General features: G+C 45.7%; 1 protein-coding gene across 1 annotated transcript in view; it reads left to right on the top strand.

The window, feature by feature from the left end:
• The window catches only part of Ntpcr (nucleoside-triphosphatase, cancer-related), a 25,930-nt gene extending 1,898 nt beyond the window's left edge, over positions 1–24,032 (top strand). Inside the window, exons 2-5 of the mRNA XM_005404963.2 lie at positions 1,997–2,159; positions 2,724–2,820; positions 15,680–15,889; positions 23,470–24,032. Of these exons, the coding sequence (XP_005405020.1) occupies positions 1,997–2,159; positions 2,724–2,820; positions 15,680–15,889; positions 23,470–23,538 (539 nt within the window). The 3' untranslated portion in view covers positions 23,539–24,032. The remainder of the gene's footprint in view (positions 1–1,996; positions 2,160–2,723; positions 2,821–15,679; positions 15,890–23,469) is intronic.
• Positions 24,033–27,406: the final 3,374 nt, after the last annotated feature.

Genomic DNA, 27,406 nt, shown 5'->3' with positions numbered 1-27,406 from the left:
TAGTGTGTTCTACACAACATACAAGTAAGTCCGTTTAGTATACCCCTTTGATCAGGAATTGTTATGTTCCTCCATTTTATCTTTTAAAAATCTACTGCAAGGTCGTAAATACTTTAATGGGCACCGTAACAAAACCAAAAAAAAAAAAAAAAAAAAAAAAAAAAAGAAAATAGAGTATAAGTGTGTATTTTTTTTTCTTGGAATAAGAGTAATACCTGACCAGGATAAAAACAATAATTTTAAAAATTTAGAATATTTTAAAGGAGAAAGTGACAATCATATGAAAACCCTCTAGAAATAAGCTCTGTAACCTCTTGTTCTGTCCTCACCTTTTCTTCTGTAAACACATACATATCTTGCCATTTAAAAAAAATAATAAAATAATACTATATATTTTTGTGGTTAGTTAGCCTGCTTTTTCCATGTATTATTTTCATGCTAATCAGTGTAAGTGAACAGTACTCTTGCTAATGGCTGCATGGCATTTTTGTGTGTTTATGTGCTGTTGTATACATGGTGTCCTAAGTCAACCTTCCTTACTGATTGATACTTACATTGTTTTCAGTGTTTCACTGTTATGAAGAATGGTGCAGTGAACATCGATTTCACACCTCTTTGTGCTTTAACTGAGAATAAATTTGCAGCCACAGAACGGCTGATGCTGTGGTGGCACCCTGGAATTGCCCTTCAGGGAAGGGCTATCTGTGCTATCCCTGTTCCAGTAAGCAAGTGCCCTTATTTTAAAGTGCAGTTTGTAGGAAAGGTATATTAAGAATAAGGAATCATAATTTATTTCAAGGAAACGAAAGGGCAACTTGATGACTCTGAGGATGGCAATAGAAATAACAGGATTGTGACTCTGTACCTCCAAGTGCCAGTTGCAGATCTGCTAGAACATTCCCTGTCTTGGTGGTGAGGGCTTACAGGAGCCCCAGTTTGTGCTCCTTCACATTGTTGCTTAGTGTTCCTGTGTTAAGTAGCGGCTCTTGGTGCTTGTAAACACTGGTGATCTCATCTAGGCAGTCACAGGCCAGCTGTGAGGGGAGGAAGGGCCAGAGGTGGAGGACAGGGTGGAGGTGCATTGGCTCTGATTTGAGACAGGTTGTGGCAAGCAGGAGGAATGCTTTAGAGACCTAAGAGATGATGTTAGAAGAGTTAGAGACAGGCAAAAGGGAATCTTAGGGAGCCTAGAGGAGGTAATGAGATATTGGTGGGGTTGGGGTCCTGCAGAGGGATGTTCCGGGACCCTGTAAAGGGCTTAATAAGGAAGGGATTGATGGTGAGTTTAAGAGATGCTCAGGGCCCATGGTTTAGTTGATTTTGGCATGATTGAGGGCAAATGGGTGGTTGGGGCCTTGGAGATGGTGATGTTGGGACCAGTTGGTGGTAAGCAGAAGGATGCTCAGGGACCTTGGAGAAGATGATGTTTGGAGGAGCTGTCACCTGATGGGATTGCTCTTTTGAAGAAGTTAAAAAGGACCATGTGGAGGGTGTTCATGGGATTTAGGAAAAATATTTTCCGGAGTTAGGGAGCATAGTGGACAGGTTGTCTCTTGAAGATTGGAATTCTGGTCTCCAGTGGTAGCTTCTGGCTACAGCATGAGCATAGTCATTTCCAAGGTAGAGAAGGAAGAGGGTAAACCTAGGAGAAATAGAGGTGTAACTCAGGATGCAAACTGGACTTGACTATTATCAGAGAGTCACTCAGTGAGTTACAGGATTATGTATGTGGCAAAAGTAACAGTGCTTTAGAACCCAAACTTTGAGATACCATTCATGTTTTATTATGCTTATTTCTACTGAAATGAAAAATGCTTAACACCTGGTGGGAATACAATTACAGTAAAATGAGCATCCATAAAATGTATGTGGAGCCCATTTCTCTGCCCACTGTGGTTGCCTTCTGGCATCTGCTGTCTGTGCCCAGTAACAGCTGGGCCCTTCTCTTCTAATTTCTAATCTTCTAATGACCCTTCTTTTCTCTTTTCTCTTTCAGGGGTTGGAAAAACCACCTTGATCCAGAAAGCCAGTGAGCGTCTGCAGTCCTATGGGGTGTCTGTGGATGGATTTTATACAGAAGAAGTCAGGCAGGGAGGGAGGAGGACAGGATTTGATGTGGTCACTTTGTCTGGCGCTCGGGGCCCACTGTCCAGAATCGGGTACTGATGTTTTCCTTCTGTGGGGTTTTAGCTCTGGGCTGTCTACCTGTCCCTGTGGTGGGAGCGTTTCTAGTCTGAGTACCTGGAATTAACTTCTCTAGAACCTTCAGCAACTCTTAGATTGCTCTGCCTTCCCTGCAGGCTGAGAATTTTCTCTCTGGCTCAGGTTGAGCCAAAGCCATTGCATGTCTTGAGGAATCGTGAAGCCTTTAGAGTTTTCCAAAGAAGAACAGAGACCATCATATGAGAAACAAGGTCACAAAGGCCATATTTCACTTAAGCTCAGGCCACACAGTTATGTAGTTCCTCTCTTTGTAATTCTTGACCTATTGTCTAGAGCCATTTTTCAGACAGTTAGTCCCTAATTTCTGGAGCTGTGGGGGCCAAGGTGTGGAGAAAAGGATGCCCACTGATGGTACTGGGGACACTTAAGCACAGTGCTGTTCTTTGAGGGAGGGCTGAGTCACAGCAGCCTCATGTGTGGCAGTGAGGATGAATTAAGTGGGTGCACCCAGCGCCAGAACACAGTACTTTTTCCACAGAACATTCTGTCTTTTCTTTCAGGTCAGACTCCCAGCCTGGGGGTCCTGACTGCCGAGTCGGGAAGTATGTGGTTGATGTGACTGCTTTTGAGCATTTGGCACTTCCTGTCCTCACGAATGTGAGTATGAACTTCTGCCCAGTGAGCCCCTCTGCACTTGTGTGTTGTGAACTTCACTGGCCATGGGAAAGAGTGGCTTTTGCTTCTACAAGATTTGCCTTTTCACAGTTTAAAATTGTTCCAGCCAGTTGAGTCTAAATAAAGATAAGCTGTAGTTTGCTGTTACTCTGGCCCGTAGGTAGAGACTTTGTCACATACATTGAGCATAGGTAACTATTTTTAGGAATAGTTACCTCAGCTGGCAACATTCCCAAAGAGAGATCCTTTCTATGTCTTCTCATATGTTTTGTACAAGCCTTTTTATCCGCTTATTCTATTGAGGATGCCTGGATCTAAGGGCTGTAGTTGGCAACATTATTTTCTTGGAATATCTCTGTTTGGCTTTGGGGTCAGGGCAATACTGATCTCATAGAAGCAGTTAGGAAGTGTTGCCTCCTCTTGTAATTTTTGGAAGAGTTTGTGAATGCTTGGTATTAATTTTTGGTTTTTTTTGAATGTTTGATAGAATTCACAGGAAAGCCTAGGATTTTCTGCAGGAGAAGGTTTTTTTTGAGAAGCTTTTTAATTGGTGGTTGTGGGGGTTGGTGACTGCCCTCAGCCTGCTGAAGAGTTTAGAGCCTACCAGAAGAACCTCAGTTGCAGAGAGCTGGTGGGGTCCATGGTCTCTGCTGCTCCCCCAAGCCCTCGAGTTCTTTGCTCCCCTGCCTCCTTTCCCCTTCTCTTTCCTTCCTCAGGGTACTGTGGTGACTGCTGTGTTGTGTGGGAGCAGTCAGAGAATGTGGTATTTTTCTAGTTATTTCCCCATCAGATATATAACCTGTCTATCTAAATGTTCAGACTGCAGGTGAACTGCTTCTAATGAAATTCAAGTGAAGAGCCTGTCTTTGGGCATTAGATCAATATGAAGAATTGATCTTTCCTTATTGTGCTCAGAGCAGACAGAATGCTGGGAGAGGAGCATGCACACCCACTTACTATCTAGCTGCAGGATTGCATAAGAGCTCCTGTGCGATGGGTCAAGAGCTTGCATCTGTTTTTAATGAAAAAATAAAAGCAGACTTCTCCTAGGTTTTGTACTCCAGTTACCAAGTGCAGACATTCACGTTTCAGGTGGTAAATGTCCCTGGCAAAGGGTCTTGGATTTGTTTTCTACAGCAAAAATATTTCTTCCATCCCACATATTTTATTGGGATAAAGAAGGGAGGAGGAAATTAGGTTTGCTTTTATTTAAAATAATGAAATTACCTAGACATCAAAAATAGGGGAGAATAAAGAGACAGGTTTTGATATTAGCCATTCAGATGATCAGGGAGCTGGAAGCTTTGGGAACCCTGTTTTAGGCAGGTGAAACCCTTTCTCTGGGGACATAGCATTAGTTAGTGCATCGTGCAGGGCGGGTACCTATGAAAACATGCATTCTAACAAGTCAGGTAGTACTCTGTTACAAGTGAGAAATTTCTGTTTCTGGGTGAAAGAAGGTATGAGTCTTTTTCTGGTTTTTTTGAGAGAAGGGTCTCCAAGTATTCCAGGCTGGCACTGAACTCACTATGCAGCCCAGGCTGACCTCAAACTCATGTTGATCCTCCTGCCTTAGCCTCCCAGGTGCTGGGATTACAGACATGTACCGTGCCTAGCTCCTTCCTTTAAAATACTAGGAAAAACATAAGAGAAACAATTTTCTGGTTGGGCCGGCCTGACTGTCTTTTTGTCTCCAGAGAAGCAAGACTGGCTGGATCTGGAAACAGCTTGAGGCTGGGAAGGGTGAGAGGAGGCGCATGTACCTGCCTACCTTCCTGCAGGTACTCTGGTCACATTTTGTAGATAGGGAGTAGGCGGAGCCAGGTCATCTCGGGCACTGAGGGAAACAAGGAAGCAAGAGTGAGTTGGTAAACATCTAGACTCAGTAGGTTTTAGAAAGTGCTTGGAAGTCATGGCTGTTGTTGATTGCTCTTTCCATAGGTGACATCTTGTTACATTTGACAGCACTTAGTATTTTACCAAGTATGAAAGTTCTGTATGCTCATGCTAACGAGTTTGCGAAACAACAACAAAAAACCCTTAAATCATGAACAGCTTATAAGCTGATCTCCAAGCTAGCCATTGGTACATGTTTTGTTTCTGCCTACCTACTCGTTTTAACTTACTCAGTCATTCCTAATTGGGAAAAATGGAATAAGCAATTTTATAGGCTTGGTTTGCTTTTTTTTCTCAGTATGGCTGAACAACGTGGGAAGGGTCCCATAACCTGATAATTCTCACAACAGCTATTTAATGATTGCATATGTCGTGGTGGGGTTTCCACTTTGATTTGAGTGCAGCTCCCGTGCAGCTGCACGCTTAGGTTACTGTCCCTGTTGGGAGTAACCTTGCAACCAGACACTGTCTACGCGGGACTCCGCAGCTGTGCTGCTTTCCAGGGAGGTGACGTGTAGGGAGAGGGAGCGAGAGCCTGGCAGGCTGCATAGTGCGTGTCACCTTGTGCCCACTGCCACTTCCAGGACATCTTTGCCTTGCTGTGCTTTTGCCAGTGCTGAGCACTCTACTGATTTTAAATTAAAAACATACTCTGCTTTGTTTTGCATTTTTAAGTTATTAACGAGGTTAAATATTTTTCAGTTGTTTATTGGATAAGTTTATTTTAGTGTAAGTTGTTGGTTCATCCCTCTTCATTTTTTTTCCTTTTGGCTTAAAGAGGTCTTTTATATATAGCAAGTAAACTTTATATTTATTGATTCTATTTTTCTGTTTGTCGCTTTGCTTTGGTCATTTCCTTCTTCTCTTTCTGCCTCCCTCCTTCCCTCTCCACCTCCCTTTCCTGCTTCTCATGTAGAAACTCTGTCTCTTTTCCAAATTAATACAAAAATTTACCTGTTTCTTCTTCTGCGTGCCTTTTAAAAAACACATTGTTGCTCCATCTGGATTTGTTTTGAATGTTATATACAGTGAGATTCTTAATTAGTTTTCTTCCAGATTAGTCAATTTACTAAACTCATTTTTTAAAAAACCTATTTCCAGTTAGTTTATTATGTTTCATGAGTTATATTTTAAAAAGTATGTGTATGTGTGTGTGTGTGTGTGTGTGTGTGTTTTGAGACTATCTATTCTCTTCTATTGACCTGTTTGAGTCTTGCATCAGTACCATATTTGTTCTTCAAAAATGATCCTACTATCACTTACTCAGTTCTTCCAAATTGTGCTGTGCTGGTGGTAATATCAGTGGTGGCAGTTAACCATTACTGGGTGCAAACTGTGTGTCAGCTGCACACCTAGTCCTCAGAACATTTCCACTGTATTCCTGTTTTACAGAGGGAAAACTAAGGCACAAAGGAGGAAGGATGTAGAGCTCATAAGTGGTAGAGCTTGCATAAATTGTAGAATCAAGACTTATCATTCATGAAAAAGGGTCATATGGAGTGTTTGGAACTATACAAAACTGGAACTATGATAGCTATTTTGATATAAAAGATACTTTAATTTATCAGAGTATTTTCACTGTCTACAACCAAAAAAATAATTTTTTTCCTTCCATTTCTTTAAAAATTTTCCTGGTGAGGTTATTCATAGGGTCGTCTATATTTCTACTATTGCTGTAATGAGAGTTGGGTATTAGTTCTCAGATATTAGGGCTCATTGGATAGTGCTGGCCTTTTCTACAACAGTCTTTTTGAGAGCTACACTGAATGCCCTCCTAAAATTTGGTGCAATGTAGGATTTAACATGTTACTGTTTTTTTTGTGTATCTCCTACTCACACAAAAGGATAACAATATATTATAGTGTTTAAAGGAAGAAAGGACATATACTTACAGCCCTATTTTGAGTGCCATCTTTTACAAAAATCTGTAGAAGGAATAGTAAATTAGAATCAGAATATCCATTGAAAACCAATACAGTTTGAACCTTATGCTTCCCTGTTTTGATCCAACTAAGGCTTTAAAGTATATTTGTTTCTGAGGCAGGATCTGCTTTTGATTCTGAAATAGACTATCACGTCTTCCAACTTCTGTCCAACTTCTCTCCCAGGGAAGGTGATGCTTCTTAATACTTGACCTGGAAGTGCTGCTTTGTGCTTCAGGCCACTGGGCTTTGGAAGGATTCAGAACCATCAAGTTTCAGGGCTGGGGATTTAGCTCAGTGGCAAAGCACCTGCCTGGCAAGCACAAGGTCATGAGTTTGATTTCTGGTACTGGAAGAAAAACAAAAAAGAACCATAAAGTTTCAGTTGGATCCATTCTGGAAAGATCGGTGGGAGTGCCCTACAAGTTCTTTCACTATTGTTAGTCATTGTGGCATTTGTTCTTGTTCCTCAGTGTCTGTTTCTCTGCTTTTGATCATGTATGTATGCAAGGTCAGCCAGGCAGGCAAAAACCTTTCTGGTGTAAACATGGACCCTCCCAGTCCTCAGTGCAAACATCCCTGCAGGGAAGCAGAAGTGGAGCAGGAGCTGGAGGCTGGCCCAGGCAGCCTCTGCAGTTCATTTGCAGTGTTTGCTGAGGATTTGGCGACTCTCACTGGCTGTCTTCCTGATGTCACCCGGCGGGCTGAGACCTTGCTGTGTATACTGTGGCTTTGGTGTGATTCTGTAGCTCATATGCCCTTGGTCATGACACCCACCTGCAGTTCTTCATGCAGCCACCTCTGAAGGTTGCAGGCTTCTTAAGCAGGACTGGGATTGCGTCTGTGCAGACTGTTGCATTTACTCTTTCCCCACCTCCTTTCCTCCGCTCTGGTACTTTCTTCTCTTTCACCTCCATGGCTTTTTGTTTTGTTTTTTTTTGTTGTTATTTTTTGGTACAGAGAATCGAACTCATGACCTCATGCTTGCTAGGCAGGTGCTGTGCCGCTGAGCTATATCCCCAGGCCCTCCCATAGCTTCTTTAAAAGAACATTCACATGTGATGAATTGGTTATTTTCCTAGATCTAAATCTTAGGAAGTATTTATATATGTAGTTGTCTTTTTCTGTTTTATACTGATTCTATTTTTTTAAACTTAATTTGTATCTAATTTTGCTCTTAAAGAAAATTACAGGAATAAAAATATAGGAAGAACACCTGTGTATGTACTTATTAAACAGTTACCTATTTTTAACATTTTAACTTACTTGCCTTATTGTTTACTTATGCTTTCCCACTGTATGTATGTGAGAGTACATGTGCATCTTATATGTGTTTGTATAAATATATAAATTCTGGGGAGAGGTGATCATTTGAGACTATGTTGTACTCATACTTTACTCCTAAATCTTCAGTATATTACATTTTTCTTAAAAATATAGATACACTCACTTAATTGATACATACTTGGCGGTTGAACAGTGTGGGGCTTTGGGGCTGTGACACCCCACATCCCCCACACAGTTAAAAATTCAGAGATAATTTTCAGGTTCCCCTCAATTTAACTGCTTCTCACCTGTTGTTGACCAGAAGTCTTACCAAATACAAGCAGTCAATACATAGTTTGTATGTTATATATATTTTATACATTGCAAAATGTGCAGGGCCCCGGAGAAGTCGCTTTGTACTGCACTATACAGGTTCTTGGCTCCATAGCTCATGTGGAGATGAGGAGCATCACAGGGTTTTGGAGTTGAAACTCCAAACGTGACTCACCGCACGAGCAGCGGGAGGTGGCTTCGAGATCACAGCGAGGTTACTTTCAGAGGGTTATAGTGCTACATCTTTATTTCTCAGCTACAGATGGTGATGTATATTGGCTGTGTCTGTGTGACTGGTTTGACAAATTGAACTCTTTATAATAGATTTGTTATGCAGTATTTTACAGTAAGTAATAAAATAGACATCCATATATTTTACGCATTTATGACATACTGAACTTTTCCTTGTTTCAGTATTTCTAGGCTATGTGGTTCTTCTGCAAGTTTTTTCAAATTGTCACAAGTCTTCAAAAAGTAAAAATATGGGAATAGAAGCAGATTGCACAGTTTAAACCCATGTTCAAGGATCAGCTGAACTTAGCAGCTCAGTAAACACACTATGAAGATGCTTTACCTTTGTCTTCTGGTTCTGTCACCTGGATTAACAATATTCTTAGTGACCTTCCTTTTCTTCCAGTTCAAGATCCAGTCTAGCTAGAGTCAGAGAGAAGTATTCAGCTTCACAGCTTGTTAGCCCCTGTAACCTGGAAGAATTCTGCAGTCCTTTTTGCCTTTTATTATAGTGATGTTTTGAAGAACATGGTTCTGCTTTATAGAACTTTCCTCTTCTGGAGCTTTTCAGATATTTCTTCATGACCAGATTCTGCTGGAAACCTCTTGATATGACAGTGCCCCTTCTCCTGTCTCATCTTGGGACTGGTGACCCTAATCAGGGAGTTGTCCAGTTCCCACTCTTCTGAATATTGAGATGCTTTAAGATCAGATCGTGCACAGTCTCCTTCTCAGACTTCCACTAGCCAATTCTAGTTGTATCTAAACTTCATCAAATCATCTTGACATAGAATAATTTTCAGATTTAACTACTCTTTTTGTTTTTGTTTTGTTGTTTTCTGGTACCAGGAATCGAACTCATGACCTTGCCTTTGCCAGGCAAGCACTGTCCTGCTGAGCTAAATCCCCAGCCCTTTAGCTACTCTTTTTGAAATACTCTGTCTACCAAGGTAGCAGTACCTAGAAAACAGAACATCACTGTGCTTTGGAAAGGTTAAACTTTGAAAGCTGTGGTAGTCAGCTGTTTCCTGATTTAAGCTACACTTCTATCTAGCCAGTCATCTTGTCAGTTAAAAACAGGTTATCACCACTGTACTGTCTTGACACAATATGCTCTTTCCTCGGTCCAGTGATAAAGAGAAGGCTATCAGGCATTAGAGATAACAAACTTTTATCAGAAGTTGAAATACTGATACCAATATTGTATGGTAAAACTTTTTGAAAGCATTGGCTGTTATTCTTTCCGGTGGCTTCCTAGGAACTCTCCTTCCTCTGGGAGAGGAGAGCAGCTTCTTCCTGGCAAGAGGGATTTCCTGGACACAGCTTACCCTGTATTGCCGGAGAAAGGTGTACAGCTGCAGTGCACAAGGGCAGGGGCAGGGCTTCAGAGTTAGATGACCTTGGTTTGACTGTAGTTTGTCCTCATGCTCCATGAGGGTTGCCTGTACACAGAGGCTGACACCTGCTGCTGCAGTGAGGGCAGTAAATGCACCAGTGCTTGTCACTGTCAGGGTCAGGAGCACTTACTCCTGGGGGCTGAGTAGAGGATGGTTCTGCCTCTTGTTGAGTTGAGGGAGGCAGTGGGCAGCAGCACTCAGAAGGGGCCCCCTATCACAGTTCAATCTGTTTGCCAGGGAGCTGGGGGCCAGAGTGCACCCATAAGTCTGTCATGGAGTCCCACAGGCCCAAATGTCTGGGCTGGTGCTAGGGCTGGGGTCAGGAACAGTGCTGGGTTCTCATGCTGCCCAGATGACTGTCAGTGGTAAGTGCTGTCTCTCAGCACTCTCTCCTGGACCACAATGTCACCAGGCTTCAGAGGGAGGCTGAAACTTAGAGGCCTGGAATAAAGGACAGAATATCTGATGGAAGCCCTGTGTTCGCAGCTACCTTCCAAGATAAGGAGCTGTGAGCTGACCAGTTGCTGCTGTTGCCACTGCCTTCTGCTTCCCCAGCATGGGCAGTGTTGAGGGGATAGGCTGTGTCATTCTTGTCGCTTCCGTGATTTTCAGGACTTCCTGTCCCAGAGGAATGTGCTCAGAAGCCAGGCCATGTGCCTGGTATTAAGGTAATCAACCTTAATCTGCCAGAAATGTTTATTGTGCAGATAATTCACGTAAGGCAAAGGCTATTTTCATTAGCGTGCTCTCAGTTCAGTATTTTGAGTAAATGAAATTGCTTATTTTATATTTGTATTTTCTTTGTAGTCTTAAAGTACATCTAATGATAAACCAAGGACCAAAATAATCTCATTCTTTCCAGGCCCCTGGTATGACTGGCACACAGGTATTATGCTGCTGAATGCCTGTTTACCCCTTTTGGAAAATAAACTAGCTAAGTACAGCCAGAGCCTGGCCCTGGTGCTGTGGGCCATGTCATGTGCACTCATAATCTAGAATAGCATCCGCAAGGTGAAGGCTCACTGACTTTCTGTTTCGTCTAGAGTGGCTTGAATTTGTAGAGAAATAATGCACTTGTGAATGCCTTCGTTCCTTTTGAAGCTCAGGGGCTATTTAGAAAAACCAAGCAAGCTGAGCATGGTGGTGCACACCTATAATCCCAACACTCAGAAGGCTGAGGCAGGAGGATTACCAAGAGTTTGAGACCAGCCTAGACCACTTAATAAGTTCAAGGTCAGCGTGAACTACATGGTGATAACTCTTACCAAAAAAGAAAAATCAAGTAAGTGTTGCCTACTGTTAGGCAGTTCAGCACCTGATATCTGTCTGTCGGAGTATGACTGTCTTGCATTTTCATTAAAAATTGCAAATTTAAAAGAGATTAATACAGTTACTGGACTATAAAGGTCCCTAATACTGTACAGAATAAAAATTTTATGGAAGTTCAGATTTTACAATGAGCATTTCCAGTTGGTAGAAGACATTGTGTACATACGTGTTCAGGCACCTTGGTGATGAGCACAGTGATGGGGTTGAATGTCCTAGACACAGGTCACCCTGGACAGCTACTAGTCAGCCCTATAAGACCTTAAACTTTTGCCATCACATTTTGATTTTTAGTGCTGTTTTGCTTGACTCAGCTGTATGGTGCTAGAGCACAGGCTGCACAGATGTCAGTGCGATGCTGTGCAGGAGGGTGCAGTGCCGAGCTGACTGTGCGTCCTGCACCTACTGCACACGTCATCCAAGTGAGACGTGGGTTATCAGGTGTTACATGCGCAAGCGCAGCTCGGGGAGTAAAATGCAGTGTTAGTGATAATAGTATTTCAGCCTGAAATACTGAAGAAAGCTGTTTATTGTTATTAAGTAGACAGGTAAGTTTTCTTATTTAACCGTTAAACTCAGGTTTCTTATGTTATTTCATTTTAATATTATAATAAAAATATCTAAGAGTATAGGAAGTTTTGTTACTCATATACATTAGCTATATTGTATATAGTGGACCCCTGAAATTTGCAGAGGTTATGTTTCTAGAGCACCTGTGAGTGTGAAAAAACTGTGAATTTCAAATATGGCCAGAAAAATGCCTATAAATGCCTGTTTTTTATAGTTTAAACCCTAAATATGCTATGTCTCTGCAGTTATGTATTTTAATTTAATAAAATACTGTATTAACAAAGCCTTAGAAGGTACAGGGTATTTTGGCCACATCTTAGGAATCTCAGGGCTTTAAAAGAAGAACAGAACTGAGAACACTCAGGACGGCTACACAAGTATAGCAACCTGTTAAGATGCAGGAATGCTGGTGTGTCTGCAGGAGGTGTGTTAGAGGGCAGCATCCAGTCTGCAGCACGGAGAACTGAATAATGCTCTCATTTGGCTACTTGCAAACCTCCTGCCCCAAAAAATAATTGTGGAGGATGTTTGCAGTTTCTGCAAACAATTTTTAGGTAGGTTCTAAGGGAAAATCTACAAATGACTGAGGCCGCAAACTCTGAATTGTGACTTCTAGGGGGTGTACTGCATTTTATATGTGGCCCAAAACAGTTCATCTGCAGTCAGTGTGGCCCAAGCAAGCCAAAATGTTGGACATACATACTGGACAATGCAGGAAGGGGGTGTAGGGCTACATGCTTTGTATCTATACATGTGTATTTACATGTGTGGCATGTGCATTTGATTATTGCATGTATTCAGATAAACACATATGTACTTAACGGCAAACTTTTTTATATCATTTTTCCTTGTCTGATCTGATGGCTTTCAAAGCTGTCAACTTGTGCCAAAGTAGTTTTTAGATAGTGGCCTCCAAGGTGGCATAGCTTGTCTCTAGAGACTGAAGTGCTCTCTAGACTCTGTGGAAAGGGTCAGCTCACTTGGAGAAACTTGCTCTTGGGAAGACAGAGACCTTCCTATGGGACTTACCTCTTTTTACTATCACACACAGGTGGCTGATGGCAGTTTTATTTCTTCCAAATTCAGCATTCATTCTGAAGAACAAACTTGGTGCAAGGAGTGCCTGACTTAGCAGATGCCCTGCCCTGGCAGAGGCAGCTTGGACTCTTCAGCCTTTCCCTTCTCCGGTCTAGGGCTCTGATCAGTTGTGCAGGGAAGACAGACATAGGGACCCCTAAGCCACATAAGAGGGAGACCAGGTAAATTACAGGTACACTTGATAGGTGAAAATGAGCTACATCAGAAGCACGGAAGCTTGGCCCCCATTGAGACCTCTTGGGGCAGTTGCGGTGACCGTCCTCTTTCTGCTATGAAGTGAGTGGGAAAGTACTTCCCATGAGTGTGCCGGTACGCAGGAGGAAGGAGGTGCACTGCTTCCTTAGAGTCAGGAAGGCTGCTTCATGCTTGCCTCCTGTCACAGCTGGCAAGGACCCTGCTGTCTCAGATGGATGGTGCCAGCTGACATCTCCCTCCTCCCAGCCACCTGTCTTCAGAGCAGCCTGTGACCCTTGCTGGCTTAGCCTCTCCCAGCTGAGGAACAAAGGCCCCCTCCATCCCTGGGTACCATTCAAGGTCTTACAGTCTGGCCCCTTGGCCCAGTGTGTCACTGGGTGTGCACCCTGCCCAGCATCTAGCCAGCCTGTACCACTCTTGTGGAAGGGCTCAAGCACTGCAGCAAAGGGGATCTTTGAGTTAGCTCTCCTGAAGCTTTCATAATAATGCTCTGTACAGAGACCTCAAATGCATTTGCATGAGCATCATTGAAGTGCTTATTACGTGTTGGACTGTGTCTTTTCTCTGCAAGGACATTGAGTCTATTGGGCTTTTGCTGTATGTGTGTAGTACTTAACTAGAGCCAGGTAACAGATCACCCAGCAGACACTCATTCCACACACTGTCTGCGGATCAAGAGTCGATATAGCTGCATGGAGTGGTTCCGGCCCAGGGCCCTCTGGTGGGCACAGTTCTGCTTTCGGCTGACCTATGCCCCTCTGAGACTGGACAGTAAAGATCCACTTCTGAGCTAACCTGTGGGTCCTGCAGCTCAGTTTCCCTCCGGCTGCTGGTGCCAAGGCCTCAGTCTGTGTCTACCACCTAGACTTGCTGTTAGCTCCTCACTTCAGGACCACCACCTCCTCAGAGCAAATGACCCTGGAAAGGGAGGCCAGGGCAGAAGCAGCAGCACTCCTTCCACATCATGGTGGCTGCACATCTCAACCCCTGTATGCATGGGCAGCGGCCTCGGAACTGTGAGGACTGGGAATGCTGTGGCCACATCTGCTCTGACTGGGATTTTAATAGACGTGATGGACATGAATTGAATAAAGCCATTAGAAAGAGAATCTGAGATCTGAGCAACACAATTACATTCAATGGTTTTGCTTTTATTATTCTTTATGTTCCTGGAGATAGAACCTAGGCCTTTACACCGAGCTACATCCCCAGCTATCGAGAGCCCTTCCCAGTCCTCATCGCGGCCCAAGAAGTTTATATTTGTAATTCCATGAAAAGTTACTAGAATTCTAGTGAGTTAATTCCAGTCTACCACTTCTAGTGCAACCCATGGCAAGAATAAAGACACTAAGGCATATTTGTACTTATGGGGAGCCAAAGGGTCCTAAGTCCAGCCACGATGATGGCCATCCGGAACAAAGGCCTATACCCAGAGCCAAACCCAGGTTTTATTAATTCATGAAGAAAGGAGTGGCTTGAGGGTGAGTGACTGTGAGAATTGCAGGAAATAGGTAAGTGCCATGAGCTGGGCTAGGTAGGAAGCCTGAAATCACCTCTGCAAATGCAGAGAGGATGTGCAGAAAGAGTAATCTGCATAACACATTAGCTATGTGAGATAGTATCTAATGTTTTGGGGTCCATGCTTCTGCTCTGATGTGTAATCTTTGAAGCCCCAGGAAGTCACAGCCTCTGTCTTCATCCCATCTTGACCTGGCTCACACAAGGGAACGATGGGTGGGGGTCTGAGGAAACCTGCCTGCTGTCTTCAAAGATTGTGCATGCTTAAAGCCAATTGAAGGGTTAAGAAAATGTCCTAGCCAGCTCTGTATATGTCAGTACATGGAAATAAGGTCAGGCTCAGCCAAGATGGAGGAAATTGCTCCTCTTTCAAGGTTAGTTGCCCAGGTGGTCCTCCATACCCAGCCCCATGTATGTATGTATGTATGTATGTATGTATGTATGTATTTGAGACAATGTCTCAATAAGTTCCCCAGGTAAGACTCCAACTTGCTTTTTTCTTGTACTAGCCTCCCAGAGTACTGGGATTACAGGTGTGTACCACTATGCCCAGATGTTTTTTCTTTTGATAAGACTTCTTTTAATTTTCAATTCTTCCCACCAACCCTCATACCTCGGAGTGTGGAATACACAGGGATCTACCTGAGTGGTTATGTCCTCTCTAGCAGACAGCCAGGGAATATCCCACAATTGAAAAACAAAAGGAGTGTGTGTGTGTGTGTATGTGCACGCACATGCAAGGGCTCTCAGCCTTGCTGTCTCATTTCTTTCAAACCTGAGGTATTTGGGTGCCATTTATTTTCTGAGGGTGCATAAATCCAAAGATGATTATTATAAGAACCACTCTGGGGGAATAAAATTTTTGAGAAAAGCTCAGGGGTCCAGGAAGTTGAATGTTCAGCGGGCTTCAGGGGAGCCTGCTACATGAGTCTGTAGGCATGTAGCATGTGCAGTGGTGAGGACAATCTCTGTCCTCAGAGGACAGCCCACCCACCTGCCACACTGTTAGTTGGTGGATGACTGGGGTGAGACCCTGGGCCTGTTATCAGTGTGGCTTTGATGTCCCAGTGAGTATCTTTGCCATCCTAGGCATGTTCCAGCAGTGACCCAAGGCAGAGAGTATGTATCATCGATGAGATCGGGAAGATGGAGCTCTTCAGCCAGCCGTTCATCCAGGCTGTTCGCCAGACACTGTCCTCGCCAGGGACTGTGGTCCTCGGAACAATCCCACTCCCCAAAGGGAAACCACTGACCCTCGTGGAGGAGATCAGGAACAGGCACGACGTGAAAGTGTTCAGTGTGAGTAAGCCAGTCTCCCCCACCCGGTCTGTGCGCGGGCGCAGGTACGCTCACATGCACCTTTGCCTCTGTGTCTGCAGGTGCCGGGCGCTAAGCAAGTGTGATTGTCTGAGTTTTCCAGAACTTAGATCATACCTCTCTCTGATGACAGAACAGACTGTGGGGAGTACCAAGTGTCTTCTCTGCGTCCTGCTCTCTTCCTTTCGCCAACGCTGCTGGGCACCACACCCCTCCGGTGTCAGAATTGCTCCTGCAGCTGATCTCACATCCGCAGTTCAGGGTGGGAGTCAGAGGCTAACAAGTGTGGCTACTTCTGTTTAAGTTAGCTACACTTAAATAGGATTTAAAACAGTTTCTCAGCCACACTAGCACAGGCCGTGGCAGTGTTTGGCAGCATAGCTTTGGTGTCTTGTCACTCACAGTGAGGCCTGCGGTGGCCCATGTGGGGTCCTCTGAAGCCAGTGAGATGTGCACACCTATAGGCCCGACCCTGATCGCAGAACTGAGCTGCCTGGGGGTCAGGCTGAGCCACTGTGCTCGGACCCCTCTCTGTGGGCCCCAGTCTGCTGCAGTTTGAGAAGTAGGGCTGCGGCCCCGCGGGTACTCGGAGCAGCGTGTTAAAGGCACAGTGTCAGAGGGCTGCAGGAACCACTGTGGCGTGCCTGGTGCCTTGCCTCAGTCTTGTTGCTCTGCTCTTCGCGTGTCTGTCCCTCTGCCCCAGTGCTTTTCTTTCCTGTGTCCGTCAGCACTGCTGGCCTAGTGCTGCCCACCCGCTCACTCCAACCCTCAACACTTCTGGCCCTGCAAGGCGGGCGAGGCCCTCCTAACTGGGAAAGTGCAGAGTGGGTACCTACGTCACTGGTGACCTGCCACCTGGCACACTGGCCCTAGTGGGACATCCGCAGTGTTCTGGGGGTGGCAGTGAATGACTGCCAGGGTTAGACCAGCCAGACCTGGACAAATGTGTCTATCCTTCCTTCATCTATTGGCTTATTCACTTGATAGACCTTGATTGAACACCTGCTGTATCCCAGGCATTGCTCCAAATTTGGGTGACACCGATGATAATACTGACCAAGGCCCTCCGTTGTGCAGCATACATTCTAGGGATTCTGGGGAGCTGGGTGCCATAAGTGACAAAGTAAGCCATTTCAGGTCCTGATAATGGCAAAGAAAAGAAGCCAGGCAGTGTGTTGTTTGGGGCAGGACGGAGGGGCAATCAGGGAAGGGCAGTGCAGGGAGAAGACATTTGAGTGGAGATCTGAGAGCCTTGAAAGGTCACATCCTGGTGGCCTTGTCTCCGGGGTCTTAGCTGCCTTCCTGCATCTCTCTCCGCAGTTGAGTTTTGGTTGTGATGTAGAGTTACTGTGAAGACAGAGCCAGTGAATAGTGAAAGATAATGAGAGAAAAGGCATTTTGAGGTCAGGTGGCTCCCAGCCCAGGAAACTGCCAGCATTAGGCTCCAGGGATTGGCTGTCTGTGCAAACGCATCCAGTCTCAGTGACCTACGGCAGGTTGAAGGGAGTTGACATTTATGTCCAGAAATAACTGTTGTGTCTTAGATAATACCACGTTTCCTTTTCTGACACACAAGATATTCTCCAGACAAGGAAAGCGTTGCTCCTAATGATCTCTAAAGGAAGTGGTTGGCTCTGAGTTAATCCTATGAGAGGCAGGGCCGCCATGCCCTGCTGTTCTGTGCTGTTACTCCTGGTATGGAACCTCATCCTTATCTGGATTCTGTGTAGTCTTGAGTCCTTTTGATTTCTGATAGGCACTAAGTATCTGAATCTATTTCTGAAAAGGTCTTTTGCAGCCAGCACGTCTCCCTGACACAGACATGTGTGAGGCCTGTTCCTTTCCCTTACAACCTGACTGTGGACAGTGAGATTCTGGGGCAGAGAAGGGAGATGTCTGTGTGAACAGGGAGGGGAGAGGTGTCTGCCGGAAGTCATTTCTGGGTGGGTTCTTACTGGTGGAAGTGGGAGGAGAAGGGGGAATGAGCCGGGGCAGGTGATAAGCTCTGACAGGTGTGGGGTGAACATGGGTCCTGTGAAGGTGGGACTGAGCATCAGCTGTGGGAGGAAGCCCCGACCCCAGAGTCAGGAGCTCTGTCTGGGTGTGTTCTTGATAGTATTTGTGAGCTGAGATCTACTTTTCATAAAAACTCCTGAGAACATTCTGGTTCTAGACAAGGTGCAACTGACTACTTCTGTTTCTCCACTGACTGCAGCCAGCTGCTTTGGAGGAGCAGTCTGGCCTGCGAGGTGGAGAGTGGGCAGGCTGGTTGAGCCTCAGGGCCAAGCGAGGATGTCACAGACAACATTGAAAGTACTTGTCGTACCACAGCCAGAATATCTCACCTTGAATGAGAAAAGACAGCACATCAACAGCGAGAAGACAGGATGTTGGGATTACAGGGCAAGGATTTTAAAACAGCCTCACCAAAATGCCTAATACTAAAAAGGTGTCGCAAAAATGCGTCAATAATCGGTCACAAACATACTTGAAACAAAAAATAGTCTCAGGAAAGATACTAAAAGTTTCAGCAAAAATATAGAAGATAGAGGAAGCAAATGAAAATCTTAGAACTGTAAAGTAGCCAATTTAAAAAGGCAGTCCATGAACTCACCAGCAGACTGGAGGTGACAGAACAAAGAATCAGTGAACTTGAAGGTAGAATAACAGAAACTACCCAATGAAGAGCAGACAGAATAAAATATGGGCAGAGCCTTAGGGACTTGTAGGAAATAGATTCAAGAAGCTGTATCAGTCTCACCCAGTATGATAAACCCACGGAAGCCTCTGTGAAGATACATCATTGTGGGCCTCGTGAAAATGAAAGGCAATGTGAGCAAAGCCACCGCTCATGAGCCTGGGCGGCGGGGGCAGGTGGCTCGGTGCACTGGTCCAGTGTGTTAGAAGAACTGTCTGCCCAGAGAACTCTGCGTCCACTGGACCGACCCTTGGGAGTGACGGGGAAACTCAGACTTTGCAGGTGAGGGAGACTGAGAGCTTGGTGGCCAGTAGGCCTGCCGTGAGGAAAGGCTCAGGGAAGTTCTCATCAGAAAGGAGTGAGAGTGCTGTCGGCATCAGGAAGGGGACAGTGCGGAGAGGGAAGCTGTGGATGTACATTCTGCTTCTCGAATTTTTAAGATTATGTTTAACAGTTGAGGCAGAAATAATAATGTTGTCTGATGGGTTAAAAAATAGATGAACAAAAGAACAGAAAGAAGAAAGGCAGGCTTCTGAGAAGGAGGCTTCCTAGCCCGAGAGTTGTTGCTCCTTCTGTTCCCTGCCAAAGTGCCGCTGAAGAGTCGCTGGGACAGTTTCACCTGTCAGTAAGCCTACAGTGTCCTGCACGCCATGCTGCTCTGTCCATGGGGCACGGTGTCCTGGGAAGGAGAACAGGGCAGGCTGGTGGCCACCTAGAGAGGCCTCTCAGACAAAGCACAATGAACATGGGCCTGAAAGGGAGGAGGGAGCAGCCTAGCGGGCATGTTGGGGGGCGGGGGACAACCTCCTGTCTCTTGGTGGATTCATTTCCAGAACTCCGAGTGGACTTGCCCATTGTGTCTCTTCGGTTTTGACTTCTCCAGGAGAGAAGTTAACTGATGTAGTCTGTTGCCTTCTAGTCAAAGCCATAGCATCAACAGGGTTGTGAACAATTTTAGACCTCTTTGAAACTGGTGGCCTTGTGACATGATTAAGCCCAGTGTGGGGACATGGGTAGGTGCTTTTGGCAGCAGTGTGAGGGTGCCATCTGCTCTTCCAGGCTGCTGGCAGGCTTCCTTCCCACCTCCTATGGAGGTTCACAGGAACCTGTGCAACACGGTTGTGTGTGCAGCTCAGCTGCCCGCTCCTTCCCTCCTGTTCCGCCTTGCTGGTGACGTCACGAGTTTGTTTGCCCATCCTGGCTGGCCCAGGTGCCCTCCTGCTTTGTAGGGCACAGGTGTGGTGCCAGGTCCTACCTGTATTCTGACTCTGTGAGTCTTCCAGACTAGCAGGAGGGTGGGCACCATCGTTTGGAAACGCCTGCTCTGGTTTGGGTAATGAGTGTGACCTTTCTGAAGGCGAGATTGCTCTCCCAGAAGTTTACTCATAGTTTTATGTCATGTCCTCCAGGGCTTATTGCTCTCTAAATGTCACCACTGGTATGTAGTTATTTGAGACTAATCATAAAAAAAAAACAAAAAAACAGTTAATGGTTGTGTTAATGATATAGAGGCAAAAGACAGACTTTTGTGGCTCAGTATTACTGCGAAGAGCTGTGTGTACTTTTTTCATAGTTTTCTAATTAGCAGCATGAAAAGACAATTTTTATTCCTTTTAGTTCTTACAGAAGTAAAATACATGAGTTTGGTGTTCTAAGTGGCATTTAGAAAGCCAGTCTGTTTTGATTTCTGGTGCAGTACTTCCTGAATGGAGATGCTGGAGACACTCCCTGTTGCGTGGTGAATGAGTCTCAGGGGCTGAGGAGCATTTCTTTGGAGCTCAGGATGGCTCATTCTTTGAGCAGTCAAGGGTGGCATTGGGCTTCGTGGTGCAGGTGCATTAGTAACCTCCAGAGATAGGCAGTAGAATCTCCCTTTTACACTTGAGGCAGTGGAAGTGCAGAGAGGCTAGGTAATTTGTCCAAGGTCCCTTAATTAGTCTGGGCAGAGCTGGGATCCAGACCGTCATTGGCCAACTCCAAAGCCCTTGCATTGTTGTCATCTGCTTTGCTGCTGCTTTCACTGGCAGGGTGATTCTGGTACTTAGCCATAGGCGCTTAGTTGCTTAGAACTTATTTCATTTTTCTACTTTACTGTTATATAACCAAAATTTATTTTAATAATCGGAATTCAGAGCCATTTAAACTTGCTTCTTCTATAAAGTAATTTTTATTCTATTCTTCCAGTTTTCACTTTGGAGTTGCAAGGTCATCAGAAGAATGGGAAGTAGCGCCAAATTCCCTCTGGTTTAGAAGTTTTTAGACTCACTCTTGCTACGTGTTTTCTTTTTTTCCCCTCAAATGGGATATAAACTCTTTCCTTCTTGCCAGGAGTGTAGTGCTGGCCCCAGTGCCCATGCTCCTCTCTTCTGCAGTTTCAGAGCTGCATTGAGAGCCAGTCTGTAACATCTAGATCTAAAGTCATGAGATAGTTTCTTTTGCAGAAACTGGGAAGAGAATCCTAAAATTCATGTGGACATAAAAGAAGCCCAGTGAAAATAATGTGGAAAAAGAATGATGTCAGAGAACTGACACTTCTCAACTTTAAAATTTACTATAAAATATAATGATTGAGGCAGTGGGTAGATGTGTAGATTGCTGGAATAGAGTGGGAGGCGATACAGAAGTATTGCCTTCTGTCTGTGATCAGTGGATTTTCTACAAGGAAGGCTACATAATTTAATAAGAACATAGTTTTTCAGCAAATGGTATTGATATTACTGCGTATCCATGCACAAAAGAATGAAGTTGGGCCCTTCATACCATGCATAAAAATTAACTCAAAGTGGATCATAGACCTAAATATACAAGCTACACCTGTAAAACTCAGCAGAAAATACAAGAGTAAGTCTTTGTGAACAGCAGTAGGCAAAGCCTTTCTTGATACAATATCCAACACAAAAGTAATAGAAGAAAAACAACAGAAAGCTAGGGGTGATAACACACCTCCGTAATCCCAGCATTAGGAGGCTGAGGCAGGGAGATTGTTGCAAGTTCGAGGCCAGCCTGGGCTACAAAGTGAGCTCAAGGCCAGCCTGAACTGCATAGCGAGACCCTGTCTCAAAAAGACCGAAAAAAAAAAGGAAAGATTTTGTCAAAATTAAAAACTTTTATGCTTCAAAGGACCCCAGGAGCTGTTGTTACGGTTTATATCTAAATGTCTCCAAGAGCCTCATGAGCTCATAGGTGGGCCTTTGAAAGATGATTGGGTTAGGGAAGCGTTACAGCATTTGCTGTAACAAGCGAACAGCATTTGCTGATGGAGGGGGTCCAGTAGAAGAGGTGGGTCAGGTCACGGCGCGTCGAGGGTGGGTAGGAGTGACCAGGAAAGGCATCTCCTCTTCCGGCTCCTCTGCGGACTCTCTGCTCTCCAGCCACCATGCCATGAACCACCTTTCCTCTGCCATCCCCTGTGCCATTCCGTCCTGCCATGTAGCCAGTTGACGATGGACTGAAACATGAGCCAAATTAAACCTCCTTTTTTAAGTTGTGGGTGTTGGTATTGTGTCTCAGGGAGAAAATGACTGAGACACAAGTGGGAAAGAGCTCACAGAAGGAAAGTATTTGCAAGTCATACATCTGAGAGGGCCTTGCATCCTAGATTATATAAAGAACTCAAACAGTGCAACCGTAAAATATAAATAAAACCCAGTAGGATCTGAGCAGACATTTCTCCAAAGAAGACACACAGTGCTTGGCAAGCACATGGAAGCGTGTGCATCACTTAGTGCTCAGGGCAGTGCACAGCAAGCTGCAGCAAGACGCCCCTTCGTAACCAATGAGGTGGCTGTAAAAAGTAAACAAAAGAAATGGAAAATGACAGGTGCTGGCGAGGATGTGGAGAAACAGGCGCAGTCCCTCACATGCCGCTGGTGGGAATGCAAGTAGTGTAGTCCCTGGAAAACCACCCAGCAGTTCCTCAAATAGGTAAAACACGAGTTACCCTAAGGCCAGCAATTCTACTCATAGGTTTTTATCCCAGAGCACTGAAAAACACATGTTCACACAGAAACTGGAATGTGTGTTCAGAACAGCATTATTTGTAATAGCCAAAACGTGGAATAATCCAGCTGTCCACCAGTGATTCCGTGGGTAGGTAAAATGTGCTGTATCCATCATCACCAGGAAAAGCTGGAATAAACTTGTCATTACTCTTACTTGTTTTTGTAAGGCCGTTAATTACAAAGTACAAACACTCGGTCCAAAGGCAGAGTTACAGTCTGCACCACGTCCCTTTCACCTTGCTAGTCTCAGCTTCCCTGTCATTTTTTATTTTGTTTTGTTTTTTGTTTTTCTTCCAGTACCAGGAATCGAACTCACAACCTTGTGCTTGCCAGGCAGGCGCTGTGCCGCCGAGCTAAATCCCCAGCCTTCTGTCACTTTTTAAAGGAGCAGTTGGCCGAGCTTAGGGGCCCTTGTGGCTCGCAGGTTGACCACATTTCTGTGTGTGCGTGGTGGTGGCGAGGTGCTGAGTGGCTCGCGTGGGCCTTTTGGAGTCTCACTGGGCTCCGAGTGGCTCACTGCCGCCAGCTGCTCCCAGGGATCCACAGACTGTGGTCCTTGTTTCTCTCCATCTTTCCTTTTCCAGTGGAGCTGCAGGCTTCAGGTCCCATCTCCATCTCTATCCGTACCTCGCAGCACCCAGCTCAGGCTCCCCATGGGTGGACCACGTCAGCACTCAGAGCCGCTGTGATCTAGCTGTCACTGCAGAAGCTGATGGTGGGCCTTGGCGGTCCTGTGCTGTCTCAGAGAGCCCACAGAGCTGAGCTTCCACCACCTCTCCCAGCCTTCCAGACCCTTCTTTTAGGAGATTTCTTGCCACCAGATGGAAGGAATTCTGAAGCCCCTGTCTTGCTTCTTCCCACAGGTCACCAAGGAAAACAGAAACCACCTTCTGCCAGATATTGTGAGGTGTGTGCAGAGGAGCAGGATGTGAGCTGGGCTGAGTCCTTGCTTTGCTGCCCCCAAGGACACCTGGGTCAAGTACAGCTTCTGATGCCTCCCTCCCTTCAGTCTGCTGAGGGAGGTTTGGTGCCTCCAGGTTTATGGACCTTGTGGGTTTTGCCCAAGAAAGCTTGACAACTTCTTTCCATAAAACATTTGATTTGAAAGATCAAGTTAGCCTTGATGCTAGTTGGCCGTCCATGATTAACAACCCAGCACGGCTAGTTTGTGCTTAGAGCTTTGTGTTTATTTACTCTTTGAGCCGGGCACGTGATTTGGTTACAGGATGAGCAATGGGTTGGGACTGTCAGATGGAATGAGCCCCCACTGATGTGTATAAATGTGTCTGGAAGGGGAGAGCAACGTTCACTCTAACCAGCTTTGTGTGTCATAAAGACTAAATGCTCTCCAGGTGCAGCTTTGGTCTTGGGCTGCTCAAAGTCATTAACCTTTTGATTTTTAAAAAGTTATTATTTTTAAAGCAAATCATTGTAGCTTCTCTATTTCTTGTTTCTTTCTTTCTTTCTTTCTTTTTTGTTTTTTTTCCAGTACCGGGAATCGAACTCATAACCTCGCGCTTGCCAGGCAGGCGCTGTGCCGCTGAGCTAAATCCCCAGCCCCTTGTTTATTTCTTTACATATTGTCTAATAAATATAGAAATAAATCTGATGGTGCAGACACACAGTCTTCAGGAGATTGATAACATTCAGGAGGACCAAGGGTAAGAACAAGGGTAAAGTCTGGGATTCACACGACAGCCCTGCTCAGGCTGAGTTAACTTGGATGCATTTTGGAACTTTCTGGACCTAGTTTGCCTTTTAGGAAAGAGAGGGAATGGCTGTCATCAGTGGAGGGTGGTGTGACACTGCAAAAGGCAATGTCCTCACCTGCTCCGCCCATCCCTGTGGAGGTGCTCAGTCTTGTGGGCTGGTACAGCCCCTATCAGGGTCTGTAAGGAAAATAGGAAAGGAGAAGAGATGCAGATTCTCCAGAATTCGTGAAACTGGAGACTGCTGTCCATGTGGCTGGTGGCCCTGGAATAAGGGGCAGCTGAGGGATTTTAGGTCAAGATCTGTGAGTACCATGAAATTTTAGCAACCAGCACTAGCTACAAATGCACTGGTGTGAATGCAGCGTGTCCTCTGTGTACCTGGACAGACTGGGCATGTGTGGGTTCAGGTGTCCATGATGGTAAACACAGCCCACAGCCTGGACAGATGCTCATATTGTTGCATTTCCTCTGGAGAGCTTTTGAAGCCTGACCTGGACTTGCCAAGCCTTTAAGGGCCACAGCACGGAGGCCTGCCAGATGAGGGCCATTTCCCGGTAGGGGTGTGTAGGCATCTCCTTCCACTGTCCATGCCTGGGTAGACTGTTCACAGAGGCCATAGGCTAAGCTCCATACATCTGGCAGGCCATCTGTGACCTCACTGACCGCTAGAATGGGAGGGGCACTGAACACAGATGTGGGCCATGTGTTTGAGGAGGTGAGGGTGGCCACAGTCATACGTAGGGCCTGACCCCGACCAAAAATCTATGCAAGTAGATTTTGCAATGTCTGGAGGCCTCTGTGCCAGAAGACAACAGGGACCAACCAGGCCCAGCACCACCACAGCTGTCTGCCTGGCTGGGGTCAGACCCGCCACTGGAGCCCTGCCTGGTACCTGAGGGTCACTGTCCTCCAAAACCTGGAAGGACACACATGCTCCTTCTACCTCTGGTTCGCACTCATTGTTCCAGCATGACAGTTTAGTGAACTTTGATTTTGTCTTAAGTTAGAAGGAAAACTGGAGGCTTGTAGCTGAAGCTGGTTGGCCCTGTCTGTGGCAGATGGAGATTTGAACCCAAGTTTCAGTGACTCTAAGGCCCGTGATCTTTTACTATGTCCTGCCTCTCCCCACTTAAGCTTTCTGTCATTGTAGTATATCATGTGTCCCCAGACCTCACAGTTGCTATTTTAGCTGCAAGAGACTGGCCAGTCCTCCAGCTGTTGCAGCACCACAGTGTCACAGAGAACGGCCAGTGCAGTGAGTGCGGAGGGCAGGTGCAGTCCCTGTATTGTAAGCAGGAACTTTAATGGAGGCCGTCATGATGTCTGGCACAGTGGGATGAGTCCTGATTAAAGGGAACTTCACTTTGAAAAACGCAAAATTGACATGAACATTGTCCTGTGCAGAATCTCAGCTAAAACAAGGCCTAGTAGAATAAAGCAGAACTGCTTGCTAAATGGTTCTGCCCTCCTGCTCCTTAGCAGATCTTAGCACCCATCAGTTCCAGTCAGTTTGCACACAGCAGTTTAACAAGTTGTTCTCTGTTCTTCTGTAAGAATGAGGCTCTGCAGAAAGATAAAGACAAGCCTTCTAACTTGATTGTGACTATCCTGCCTGGCAGGGAGGTGCTCCCAGGGATTTGCAAATCCAGTCTCTTACCCTGCCCCCCAGCCCTCAGATCACCCAGCAGCCTTGCCCCTAACTTCCTGTCCAGCTCGGTGTTCATGGAAGGCTGTGTCTGGGAAGATCACACCTGTGTATGCCCATGGCAGATGTTGTGTAGCACAAGGCTTGGAACAAAGAGCGGAGGAGGCCAGGTAGCCAGGCGTTGCATCGTACATTGTACAGGTCACAAGACGCCGGAATACCGGTGATTTACAGAACTGCTTGCCAGACACAGATGCTTCCAGACAGCATCAGTGCCAAGTTAGCCAAATGATTTATAGAACACCCAAATGCTACAGTTTTATATTGTCTTTAAAGGAGAAACTGTTATTCAGTGTCCATGTGCAGAAATAACTTTAGCTACATGTTGGCAGAACATGTGAGAACCGTGGCAAGAAATGCCAACTCACGACTGCCTCCTGTAATGGCTTGTAACACCACCCTGGGAGAAGCACTCTGCCACGCACCTGACTGCCTCAAGGGCCGGGGCCCTGTGCTCAGGAATTGCATGTATCAAAGGTGTGGCTGCATTGCTGCCAGTGGCCAACCCGCCGAAAGGAGTCCTGGAGTGACTCATCTTTGCTTGGTGGGTACGAGTGTATGCACACCTCTCTGTGCACACATGGACAGGAGCCTGCACAGTGGAGAAGCAGTTCCTGAGTCTGTATGTGGGTGAGGCGTGTTCATCCTGCCATCCGCATACCCACTGGGCTTCATCCTTTTGGGGGAAGTCCCTGTATGTGCTTTCTTCTAACGCCTGGAGAGTGGTCAGAGTGGAACACAGCTGACCACTGGGGTCACTGTGTTCCACTCTGACCACTTCTGGTCACGTGGCCTCCTGCATATGAACACAAGGGCACACCAGTGTGGGACTGCACACCACTCAGGGCCACCTTTTAGTCCCAAGGGCCAGGCTACATAGTGGCCATGGAATGGCCAGGAGCTGCGGCAGGTGACACCTCACCAGACAACAGCTGCAGATGAACCAGAAATAAAGTCTGTCTGTAGGGATTATCATGTGGGGCACTCTGTCTCTAATTAGAAAGCCCACTTATTGCTATTAATTGCTAGTTCTTATCTTACAAAAATGTGAAAGCATTAGCACCTATTTCCAGTGGTAAGGGGTTTTCTGCTATACTTGCCCTCCTTTGTCCTCCACTCCAACTTGCAAATCTTAGAAGCTTTGGAGACTTTTTTTTTGTCTTTTTGAACCAGGGCCTTGCCGTGCAGTTCAGGCTGGCCTTGGGCTCACTTTGTAGCCCAGGCTGGTCTCGAACTCACAACGATCCTCCTGCCTCAGCCTCCCAAGTGCTGGGATTACAGGCGTGCACCACCACATCCAGCCTTGGAGACATTTTGTGACTGTTCTAAATTGGGTATTTCTTTCTCGCTATTGTCTTTCCAGAGGATGGTCCCACAGGTCAG

The sequence above is a fragment of the Chinchilla lanigera genome, unplaced genomic scaffold (genome assembly GCF_000276665.1).
Source record: "Chinchilla lanigera isolate Chin_1 unplaced genomic scaffold, ChiLan1.0 scaffold00091, whole genome shotgun sequence".
Classification (NCBI taxonomy): Eukaryota; Metazoa; Chordata; class Mammalia; order Rodentia; family Chinchillidae; genus Chinchilla; species Chinchilla lanigera.
The sequence above is the reverse complement of the archived record's forward strand: the minus strand, read 5'-3'. Positions and strand labels throughout refer to the sequence as shown.